Source organism: Oreochromis aureus, linkage group 2, assembly GCF_013358895.1.
Source record: "Oreochromis aureus strain Israel breed Guangdong linkage group 2, ZZ_aureus, whole genome shotgun sequence".
Taxonomy (NCBI): domain Eukaryota; kingdom Metazoa; phylum Chordata; class Actinopteri; order Cichliformes; family Cichlidae; genus Oreochromis; species Oreochromis aureus.
This window is the reverse complement of record NC_052943.1, coordinates 3,434,193-3,446,342: the sequence shown is the minus strand read 5'-3', so window position 1 is coordinate 3,446,342 and position 12,150 is coordinate 3,434,193. Positions and strand designations below refer to the sequence as shown.

At 41.5% G+C, this 12,150-nt stretch overlaps 1 protein-coding gene across 1 annotated transcript; it reads left to right on the top strand.

Moving 5' to 3' along the window:
- The first annotated feature begins 1,316 nt into the window (after positions 1-1,316).
- Positions 1,317-11,387, top strand: LOC116328154 (LON peptidase N-terminal domain and RING finger protein 3). Its single transcript, XM_031749871.2, has 12 exons — positions 1,317-2,165; positions 4,779-4,897; positions 5,005-5,127; positions 5,270-5,386; positions 5,494-5,713; positions 5,797-5,881; positions 6,063-6,177; positions 7,839-7,960; positions 8,389-8,547; positions 8,643-8,805; positions 9,380-9,529; positions 9,653-11,387. Exons 1-12 carry the CDS (start codon positions 1,475-1,477, stop codon positions 9,809-9,811), a joined length of 2,223 nt encoding a protein of 740 aa, XP_031605731.1. The 5' UTR covers positions 1,317-1,474; the 3' UTR covers positions 9,812-11,387.
- The last annotated feature ends 763 nt before the right edge of the window (positions 11,388-12,150 follow it).

Sequence of the window (12,150 nt, the reverse complement as noted above, 5' to 3'; positions counted from 1 at the left end):
TGGTTATGATGTTATGCTGCCTTTAGAATCAATTTTCAGGAAACACAATATTCCCTTTCATTGTTTTGCTGATGACATCCAAATATATTTCCCTATTAAATTTGATGCCTCTGTCCCACTGAGGCTTCTGTTTAATTGTCTATAAGATAGCAAAGACTGGTTAACACTGAATTTTTCACCCTTAATGTCAACAAGACCAAAATGATTGTATCTGGAAATCGTCCCTCATCTGGAAGAGTTAACAGATGTCCCTGCCCCCCTTGTTTCTTATTGCTCCGCAGTGTTGGCAGTTTTTTGAAATGGCTTTTACATTTGAGATACAACCGACCACAGTTGTTAAGACCAGTTTTGATCATTTACATCAAATTTACAAAGCAAAATCCTACCTTCCTCCAAAAGACCACAAAAAAACACATTCACCGTCATTCACCTTTAGACTACTGCATTTCTTGCAAAATATGGAGGTCAGTACCTTTTAGTTACGATTCCATGACCAATGGTTACCTTGGACCTGGTAATACGTGGGAAACCTCCATATCTTATCTGTTTTATGGTGGCGGTGTGTGGGATGGGTAATTGCAGCCACTAAAATCACGCAGTAAGGAGGTGATGGCTATGATATTGTGTTTTCTTTTGTTCTTTTTTTTTAATATTTTGGATTTTGTTTTTCCTTTATTTTTGTAATGGGAAAAAAGGAATATGTGCATTTCTTTTCTTTTTCCCCCAGAACTTAAATAAAAGAATCTTTATGTAACTCAGTTTTGTTAGACACATAACAAGATGCTGACAACAGCTGTTAGCAGGGCATGCATTTTCTTGTGTAAGCTCAACTGGAACAGGAAGTAACACATGGGTCATTTAATTTGGAATGCCTAAATGAAGAAGTCTTTTCTATAAGAAAATGTTATTGAAAACTTGAATAAATTAAAGCACATTTTAAAAACAGCCTGACATGCTCTCTTTTCAGATTGTCACTAGTATGAGATATTGCTGTTTGACATCAGACACACTGAAATACATGCTGACCCATGTCAAATCTGTGACACTGCAACAAATTTTCATACTCTTGGTCAATTGAGATCGATTACATGTCGTCCCACTAAATGGTGTCATTCTTTGGGAGCCCTGGTCACTGTTTACAAGAAACCAGCATGCAGGTCAGACAGACTTCCCGCCCCATGGCCCCAACACTGAAACTGTTACATGGCAGATTGTTTTGTAACAGTTTTCCAAACTCGTCCAATGAGAACAGCTGGCCGGCGTCACATGACACAACTTTTACATAACAGTTTTTTTTTTTTTCACCTCCTCGCCATGGTCCATTGAGAATAATATCGGTCCTTCCTGGACTAGGGCATGAACGTGCAGAGTTGTCAGTCGTTTGCAGCGGAGGGGACAGACGTGAATGGCAGCAGCTGGGGTACAGACATGCACCACGTAGATGAGCTGATACGCTTCGGACAGCCTGCTCTGTATGGAGACGGAGAGTGAGAGCATGCTGCATCTCGCAGCAGAGGCTTTCAAGTCGAAAAACTTCGACCTGGCCGCGGACATCTACGAGTGCCAGCTGGCGTGTCTCGGAGATCCGGAGAGCCGGCGGGAGCTGATGGTGAAGCGGGCTGACGCGCTCGCGTTCGGGGGGAAATTCACGGAAGCTTTTGATGTGTACCGGCAAGCCTCGGAGATAGAGAGGCTGAGACCCGCTCACCTGGCCAACCTCATAGAGTACCTGTCGGGTACTATACGGAGGCAAGACGGGGGTGAGAGGCAGCGGGGCAACCCGTACAGGGCAAAGGAGGCAGGCGCGGCTGTGTGCCCGGGAGCGGGTGCCACAGGTTGCGGGTATGAAGACTTCTCCTGCCGGATATGCCTGAGCTTTCTGTTCGAGCCGGTGACTCTGACGTGCGGTCACTGCTTTTGTAAAAAGTGTCTGGAGAGGGAGAGGAAAGAGAAGGAGCGACCGGTGGTGTGTAAGGAGTGCAGGAATGTCTCAGCAGTGAGCGACAGCCTAAGTCTCAGGGTGAATGTGGTCCTCAGCAACCTGCTGGCCAAGTGGTTCCCCACCCAGTACCAGGCCGGCCAGCTGAGGCGGGAGGGCAACGGGCTGTACGCCGAGAAGAAGATGGAAGCTGCCCTGGAGAAGTATAACCAAGCAATACTCACAGGTAGGACACCGAGCTGCTGCTTCTTATTCTTATTATTACCAAGAAGCAAAAAGAAAGGGTGTGTGTGTGTGTGTGTGTGTGTGTGTGTGACAGGGCTGCTGTAGCCTACTTCTGTAACTTTCCTGTTATTCCATAACAGCATGTCAGGTGTGTTTATGTGAAAAGCACAATAAAAGAACAAAGTCGAGCTGTTCCACATTTATTAGTGTCATAATCGTGGCGGTGACACAGTAGCTAGCCACCTCTCTGCTGGCATCTGAGAGTCACATCGCCATGTGTTGGATAACAGGGTTATGTGGGCTGGGCCAGTGGACCAAACATTGCGTAAGCACGTAACCCCCCACCCCCCCAGCTCCCTCATTGTGTAACGTCAAACAATGGATCAGGCAAATGTAGGTCAAGGGTATTATTGCAGGTCACCGCTGGGCACACCAGCGCTCAGTTTCTGTTTTTTTTTAATTGGGAAGAGCTTGCATGGTGATAACATAGGTGAACTGTGCCCTTCTGACAGGAATCACTGGCAGTGAGCTAGGGGCAATCCCCAATTTGACATTTTGCTGACATGTATTAATTTAAGTAGCATTTAAAGAGCCATATGCCCCTTTGTTGTTTTTCTATTTCATCAGTTAAATGTAGTGATTAACGAAGAGATCAAACTGCAGCCCTCTGCGTCTTGGATCCTTAGCCTGTCCTCATTTGACTTTACAGCAGTGTGCAGCTGTAGCTCAGTCACTTAATAGGCTGGTTGTGTAAGTTTGGAGCTATGTGTTTCACCTTTAAAAAGTGTGCCATATTTTCCATTGCTGACTATCTGACAGCTGACAGGCAGAGTGTTTTTGCGTTGCATAAGGACCGAACATTTCTCACTACTGGGTTCCCACTTGTAGAGCATTTATCTCAAAGCAGCAGTTTAGCTGGAGAGCACCCACAGTCGTAGACTGGGATTTGTCCATGTCTTTTTGATGATTCAACGTGGTTCTAACATGTTTTCCTAAAGGTGTTCTGACAGATCACAATTAACAAAGGATTTCACTGAAAGAAAGTTCAGGTTGGAGTTGTCACAGTTGCAGAAACTGAGTTCCACATCACCTTATCCATAGAGAGATGGATGTATGCTGGGTTTTCCTGGATCCTGGATGACTTCTGTGCATTTTCCTGTTATTATTTTTGGCTTTCTGTCAAAATTAAACCCCACCTCTTAAAAAAAAATAGAAAAATAGAAGAATATTCCCTTTGGGTGGAAGGCCAAAATCTTCTTTGGTGGGGGTCAAAGTTTTCAAACACTGGTTTAAAAAAAGAGTCCATTTCCCAAAGGGCTGACCTTTTTTTTTTTTTTTTTTTTTTTGGGGGGTTATGCTTTCAGAGTAATGTTGGCTCGAGGTGAAGATCAGGCCCAAAGTTGCATTTAGGCATGCTGCAGTTAAGCCTGGGGATAGTCTCCAAAGAGTGAATGCCAGTCTAAAGAGTTATAATTAGAGCAGGTCTGTGTGATATGTATCTTTGTGTGTATGCATCTATGTTCAGTAAGGCTGCTGCAGTTAACCACAACGCTAATCAATCTTCTTTCTGTCCTGCTTGTGTTGTGCCTGACGCCTGTGCAGTTACAGGCCCTACTTTGGCTCGTTCTGTCATGTTTGGTTTCTGTGTTGGTTTCTTTGAGCGATTTGCTCCCTGTGCCCGTAGCGAAGCCGGGGAAATATCTCCTTCCGGTTCCCATAAGGCTATCTGTGGCATTTGCATAAGTTTTTCACGTTATGAAACCTACAATGTGGGTGACCTTGATAGTACTGCATGGTTTTGTAAGGCAGTCATTTTTTTTTTCGTAACACGTTTTGTAATGTGGAAACGAACCCATTTTAAACATTCACTCAGTGTTATAACATGCCAGCAGATACTGTTTTAGACATTTGAAAAGGGAAAATATAGTGGTCGTTATTTATTTCTATTCTATACTAGGCTCAGATCTTACAGGGAACAAGGGTATATCAATAAACAATTAATTATCCAAGCCTTTTATTAAGCATGCTGGCTGCTCATATATGCGGTATGTGTCACTCTGTGTTGTACCTCAGTGTAAATTGATATCAGTCAACAAGCAGTCTGAAGATGTTTGTGTGTTATGTTGTCATGTTAACATGTTTTTGTTTATGTTTTGTGTGTCTGAATGAAAAAAACATTGGCTGATGTATCGGAATATCTGATTTTTAAACTGCCAAATATAGATATGGGTATTAAGAATAATCTATCGGTCGGGCTGTTGGTTTTAAAAGAAGAGATTAAAAGAATTTATTTTATTATTTTAGAAGCTAAAACTAGAATATTTAGAGTGCTTTTCAGAAGAATTATTTAAATTATTGTATAACTGGTCAGTAGTCTGTTCCTTAAATGATTGCTCCTCCCCTCCATATAACTGTCAAATAATCATTACTGTTTTTAATTGCTGGCTGAACAGAAAGGTCATTTAAATTCATAACTCTGGGCTCTGGAAACGTTTCCTTTTCTTTTACAGTTTAATTTTTTTTTCTATTTTATTAAAAGAAAAAAAAAGTGGAAAACATGTAGCTCCATTCCTAAAATTTTACAACTAACAGTCGCTCGGGTTCTTCTCTCCAGCACCAACAGACCACATACTGTTTAGTAACCGCTCCCAGATCCACTCGAGCCTGAAACGACACGAAAAGGCTCTGATGGACGCTGAGATGGCCTGTAGACTGATGCCTCACTGGCCCAAGGTACAGCAGAGAAACTGTAGTTTTTAGTTCATTATATTAAACACTTGCCCTAGTGTAGTAGCAAAGTGAATAAGCTGCAACATGCTGCATGTTTCTTTTGTGTACAGGGTCACATTCGTAAGGGCCAGGCCCTGGTGTCATTGGGCAGGACTGAGGAGGCTCTAAGAGAGTACCTAGTGTGTCTGTCCATAGAGCCTGACTGTAAACTTGCTAAGACTGAGGCTCACAAGGTAAATATGACCACTGTTATCTTGTGACCTGCCCTATCACACATCACTACAACAAAGCATTTAATGTTTTAAGGGAAAACATTAAGTGTGTATTTGCAGTGTCATCAAAATAATGACATAATGGCTTATTTTCCTCTTTCAGATCCTGAGTGATCTGCTGGCTCCAGTCAGAGATCAGGTCCCTGAACACATCTCTGACTACTCCTATATACTGTCTTCCAGAGCACACATCAAAAACAGCATCAGTGCTCCCTTCCATGTAAGAGATGTTCCACGTCTGGAAGTCAGCCAATCCAAATCAAGTCCACATGAGGTTTCTTTTTAATTTATTTTCTTCTTCTCTGCATCTTTACTCTCCATCCTCAGACCCTTAGTCCCGGATCGCTGTCTCCAGAGTCTTATCTTACCTCGACTCTCCCTGCACCAGAGAGGTCACCAAAGGAGAATCAAAGCAAAAGTCAGGGGGGGGCAGAGGCCAGGAGGTTTGACCAGTGCTTCCTTACCAAACGGAAACGAAGGATTTCAGAAGAGGAGGCGAAGGTGGAGCTTCACGGGAAGAACAACGATCACAAGAGATCCAAATCTGGTGATTATACAGCTATGCACAATCATACGCTCCCTATTAGCATCTTCAGCATTGTATTTATTGTTGATTACCTCTACATTTAGAGCCAAACGAGGAGCCGGAATATTTGAGCTCTGTGGATGACGACTTCTTTGACCCCGCAGATCTGGAGTGTCCCCTTTGTATGAGGTGAGATCAGTTTGATTTATAGCTAGGTTTACACAACTGACACTGGACATGCAGGCTGTGTAGGGCCGGAGTGCAAACACACTGAATCTTACGCTTTAAATAAGGCATTTTATTGCCGTTGTAGTGTCGCTTTACCGTTGTTTGTCCGTGGTTTTTCACTGTTTGTGTGTTTCCCATCTAGACTGTTCTATGAACCAGTGACAACACCGTGTGGGCACACTTTCTGCCTTCAGTGTTTGGAGAGATGTCTGGACCATAACCCAAAGTGTCCCCTTTGTAAAGAGGATATGTCTGAGGTAGGTGGCACAGGAATTCAATAAACTTTTCAAACTGACAGTTGTTAAAATCTCCCAATTCTTTTAATCTTTGGGCTGAAGGAAGGACAATACTCGGTGTATAAATGCTCAATCAACAATTATTTATTCCATACAATTCAACACTTTATGAGCATAAACCATCCGGATGGGGAGACATGCATGCAGAGGGTCACAGCAAATCTCAAACTGGTGTAGGGTTACTCAGCCTCTTATAGCCTCTAGTGGCCCCCACCTAGTCGTAAAAGCCTAAACATTCACATTCTTTCTCTCACATGGCGCCTAAGTTATGACCTCGGCTCCTTGTTTTATCTCCTCCTGATGAGATGGGGCAGAAAACCTCTGCGGTATGTTCTGTTCTCTTCTAATCAGACAAATAAGGCCATGACTCTCTGACAACGGTATTTCTTATAACTCAGCAGTATAATGCATCATAAAACAATATCATTCATTCACAATAAATCAGCAGTCTAATCTAATACAAATCAGTTTAATAAATCTAATAGTTATCACCTCTTCAGGAGAATAAAGCAAACTAAAACTACATAATAATTTCACAATCATTAATCAGGGGTATAACATGGCATAAGATAATATAATAATCTCACACAGTCCACATTCAATAAGGCCTGAAGCAATGATTACCAACCAGGGGTATAATTATTCCCCTGCAGTAGCCAGGTGGTCTGTGGAAAGATTAGACTACCTAATATAAAGAGAAAAAACAGTGAAATTATAAAGAATTTATGAGCTTTGAAAAGGTTTTGTGAAGAATTTAAAGTAACTGTTTAGATAAGCAATAATGAAAAAGTTAAAAAGCTTGTTATAAGTATGGCTAGCAGTGAAAGTTTGCTGAAAGATATGCTTTTTTGGGGGGGGGGGTTAACAGTAGGTATAAACAAAAGTAATTATTAGCTACACATAATGAATAAAATGTGGCTTACACTAGCTAACTGAAATCATGAAATAAGAAGTTGGAAATCTGGTAGATGTTTAGCTAGCTATTGAAATGGTTAGCTAGTAAATGAATAAACATTTCAGATCACAGCTGAAAATAAACTGCAGAAACTGATCATTTCACATGATGAATGGTAAATGTAATAGTAGATTAAAAAAAATAGAGGATGGATGCTTAAGATATTTGGGATTTAAAAAAAAAAAAAAAAAAAAAGACAGTTATGCTAATGCTAACTGATAAACGGTCCGCTAAACATAATTGCTAAGGGTAAAGCTGAAAGTAGCTCGAGGATCTTGTTTAAAACAAGTTCTGCTAAGGATATTTGATGTTGGGGAAGCCGGTGTCGGTTTATCCCAGAAGTCTTCAGGGATTACTGTAAACTACTGATCTAAGGTGGATTCCAGAGTTGTTATAGATCCAGAGTTGGTAGCCCAGCACATTAATGAATGTAACTTATTTAAAAGATGTTGAGTCTTTATAATCTTGTGTATATTGTTGTAGTTTTATTTAGTTTGGTTCATTTCTTATGCTCCAGTAAGAATGTCATTGTCAGGGCTTTGAGCATATTTGATTTGTGCGTCCCTTTAAACCAGGCAGATAACAATGTTGTGGGACAACAACCACAGGACGCATCCTTATTGTGTCATTCTGTTGCTGTTAACATATTCATTGTGTCTGTCTCCAGTATCTGGTCCAGAGGAAATACTGTAAGACGGTAATAATTGAGAACCTGATATCGAAGTATCTTCCCTCTGAGCTCATGGAAAGACAGAAAATCCACCTGGAGGAGATGGCTGAGCTCTCCAAGTAAGTTCATATTTCCCGCTCTTCTCCACTGTCTTATTATCAGGCTATTTCTTTCTCCCAGCAAGTCTTTAGATGGATTACAGCTTGTGTGTGACATTAACATTTTGAGAATATCGTCGGCTGTTTGACCTACTGACCTACAACTGACGGCACACGTGTCTGACACAGTGACTTCTGAGTGTTGGTCATTCAGGCTTCAAGTGTCACTTTCCTGACGGCCGATGCATAAATTAATTCACTCTCACGTTAACCAGTGTCTTTTACATTTGGCCTAAAGGTCACCTGGAGTTTAAGTTAACTTTTTTTTTGTTGTTTTTTTTACAAAAGATTTTCATTCATGTTGAATTTGTAATTGAAAGGGTTTTTTTTAACACGATATCTCCTCCTTAATGAAAATAAAGATTTTTTTTTTCCGTGTCTCCCTGTAGTCTTAACAAGAATGTGCCTATATTCGTGTGCACCATGGCCTTCCCTACTGTGCCGTGCCCTCTCCATATCTTCGAGCCCTGCTACAGACTGATGATTCGCCGATGCATGGAGACGGGCACCAACTGCTTTGGCATGTGTCTGGGAGATGACCTCAAAGGGTTAGTACTTTGACTGCAGCTGTGTGGGGTTGGTGTCGGACTATGAATGCACAAAATGTTAACTTGCTCCTTGCGCTTTTTCCTTCGGCCTCCAGGTTTGCTGACTACGGGTGCCTACTGGAGATCCGCGATGTCAAGTTCTTCTCCGACGGCCGTTCGGTTGTGGACACAATAGGCAAACGGAGGTTTAAAGTAATTCAGCACAGTGAGAGGGACGGCTACAACACAGCTGATATAGAGTACCTGGAAGATGTTAAGGTATGAGCTGGTGGGGGTTGTGGGCTGGGAGAGTGAGAGATGACAGGATGACCTTAGACTTTATAAGGTGTTATTAACATCCTGGTCTGAAAACAAGTTGATGCACAAGTGTCTGAAACCTGCATTCTTTCTAATGGCCAGCAGGGGGCAACCCATGTTGTTGCAAAACCAACACCAACTGAAAAAGAAAAGCCAATTTTGTACTTGATTTATAACCCGAGTAAACATTTTCCGATTATTTCAGAGCCCCAGTTGCAAGTTTCAAGTCTTGTTTAATCCAGTGTGATGCTCATTTATTAAAATATAGTTTCATTTAGAAGAAAAAAGAGATGATAAAGCAGGATACAGTATGCTGTAGGGTGTACTTTGGGATTATTCAAGCATGCAGTCCCTCCGTTACTCAGCCAGAAGCACAAGTCTAGCTTTGCATCTGCTTTCAAAAGATTTTATGGTTTTAAGAACTAGTCTATAGATGTATGCAGCAAAGGTGAAGTTTTCCACCTGGAGAGTTATTTAGAGAAGGACGGTGAGCTGCTGCTAAGATGTTAAAGCTCAGAGGTGTTGTTGTGCGCAGGTGGAGGGCGTAGCAGAGCGCGAGCTGCAGTGTCTGCATGACGTGGTGTACGAGCAGGCCGTGTATTGGGTCAACTCTCTGAAAGCTGAGCAGAAAGCTCGCATTGAAGGCCACTTCGGACCAATGCCTGACAAAGACTCTGAACTTCAGGTACAAACAGTCTGTTTCTTTTATAGCTTCTATTTTTATATAGTGGGACTAAAGTATCCGAATTTTATTTCTACTTCATTTCACCCTTTAAAACCATCTCACTTGTGTGTTCTTTGCTTGCAGGCCAGCCCTAACGGTCCCTCGTGGTGTTGGTGGTTACTAGCAGTTCTTCCTTTAGAGGGCCGAGCTCAGCTACCATTCCTCGCCCTCACGTCTCTGAGAGACCGTCTCAGCGGCATCCGCAAGGTGCTGCTCTTCATGTCGCAGAACAGGAGCCGGTGACGTGCGCACCTGATCCTAAAGCAGCAGTTGACCTGCTGTTCTTCCTCTTTGATGCACAAAGAACTGACGCTGATGGCGTCGCACCTTCCCCGTTGTAGCGCCGATGTCATCCAAGCATCAACAGCAAATTTAACTAAGCAACAGCTGAGATAACGTAGATCTGAATGAATAAAGAAACGCCTTCCGTCATCACTTTCACAGAGCAGCAGTCCTGGCAGACCCACAAACTCGAGCTGTGTTCAGACAGATCGGGGAGTCTGGCATCACAGTTGTCTGTTTGAAACCATCAGAGTCGTCACGCTGTTACATCACTGTATTTCGTTGATAATGTGCACGTGCTAGGTGTACTTTTTTTTTTTTTTTTTTTTTGTATAAGAAAAAGCTGCTGTGCTGCGATCTCTTAATCTGCCCAGATTGCCACTCTCACCTTTCTGTCTGTCTGCCATGTTTGCAGTTCTCCGCTCGTCCTTTTGCCACACTTTGCAGTTTGATCAGAGCGTCTTCTAAAAAGATATGTCAGAAAAACCCGATATGAGTGTCATATATGTGCTTCCTGTCTGAACATAGCCTACAGAGCAAAGACAAATGAAATCCTCCCAACGAAACAGCCTGCAAATCAAATCATAGCTGGAAATGGTGATTCATTTAACCGACCATGACGGCGCTTTGTTTGTCTTTCAGTGTACAGATGAAGAAAGATCAAACCTTAGTATGAATCTGAAAAATGTACTCGCCGTACATAATATACTCTGTTTACTTCATCTACTCTCTTACCACCTTTAGTGTATCTTGCAGTAATTAGTCCATCAGCTCTTCCGTCTTTCCTTCATGGCTCCTCCCTTCTTCCTCTCATTCAAACGAATAACAAGAGAATCAGCTTTTACGTTGGTTTGCTTTAAAAGCTTTTTGTTCTTGTTTTATTCATTTTTTTTGTATGTTTTGATGTTGATTTCCTTTATTTATTCATTGTTTTTATTTATGCATGCAGTGACATTGTTTACATTTCACAAAAAGAGAGCTGCTCACGTTCCAAAGTCCTCCTTTTTTTTAATTTAATTTTTTAAAACCCCACCTATTCGCAGCTTTTACAGTCAAAATGTGGCACCAACATGAAGCTGGCACGCTCTCAAACCAAACCTTTTTCTAGATGATGGCTGGTGATCCACATTGATTATGTGTGTTGACTTGAACATATTTGGATCCCTGTGCTGTGAGAAGCATCATTCAGCATCATGGACTCATTACCACCAATATTTGGAGTTTGATGCCATTATCTGCTAAATGTATTTATTCAGTATTTATTTGCACTTTCACATCAAGTAAGGGAAAGGAACAGTGGAGGCAGAAAAAAGCAAAGTTCTCTGGGTTATTTTGTGTTTGTTTTTTTTCTTTGGTAAAGGGTGACGCAACAAAACAAAACACAACTGATGTTTTTGTAAAGGCCAGTGCCTTCCATCCGCACACAAAGACGATGGTGTGGATCCATTTGTATACCATTTAAACCAGTTTTAATGGAAAGTTGTTGCTTTCAAACAATAAATTCACAGCAGCATAAAATAAAAAAGCAAAGCAAAAAGCTTGTCTGGAAACCCGCCATCATATTTTTGAGAAAAAATGTTTGAAAAACAAACGAACATCGAGGCCTTGCTGATGTCTGCGACGCGACTGTTTTTACACGGCAAAAGCCGGTCTCTGACAAACGCCGGAGACTGTCGAGTTTTGCCTTTAGGTTCTTTTGTTTTCTATACGCGTGTTTTGATTTCTACATGTTTTTACGTCAGTTGTATTTGATGATTTTCTTCACTTATCGATGTTTCTGCGTCCCCTTGTTTCATGTGTGAGAGCACTGGGAAGGTCGTGTCAAACCATCCACACCTGCTATATCGTAAAAAGGCCTAAGCCGTGTCGTGAGGCTAATACCACGTGGCTGATAAGGCATTGATACACTTGCAATATGACAGGGTCAAACAGCAATAATTGGCCGTGTATTATATCTGGCATTGTAATATGTTTAATTCTTACACAAGACTGTCTGAACAGATATTTGTACAAACAGATATAACATATGTTATACGGCTGACCCTCTGTTATGAATGGTAACTACTTTAAATGATAGCTCAAACTGGACAGGAAAGGGAATAGTCAATATATAATCATGCATTTGTGTGAAGGTGTCATACTTAAACCTTTTCACATTAATCAGTCTGGAATATTTGAATAAAGGGAAATTTGACCTAAAATGAAGCCACATATTCTAAAACAGCATGAGGAGCCAGTTCTTTAAAAAACATTAAAACAAAAATCACAGAAACATAGACTTTGGTTTGATATCTGTGAAC

Excerpts from the sequence above, each read along its gene's own strand:
- LOC116328154 (XM_031749871.2), top strand. The coding sequence starts at position 1,475 with ATGGAGACGGAGAGTGAGAGCATGCTGCATCTCGCAGCAGAGGCTTTC. Across the intron at positions 8,548-8,642 it reads CTGGGAGATGACCTCAAAGG|GTTTGCTGACTACGGGTGCC; the intron begins GTTAGTACTTTG and ends TTCGGCCTCCAG. Across the intron at positions 8,806-9,379 it reads AGTACCTGGAAGATGTTAAG|GTGGAGGGCGTAGCAGAGCG; the intron begins GTATGAGCTGGT and ends TGTTGTGCGCAG.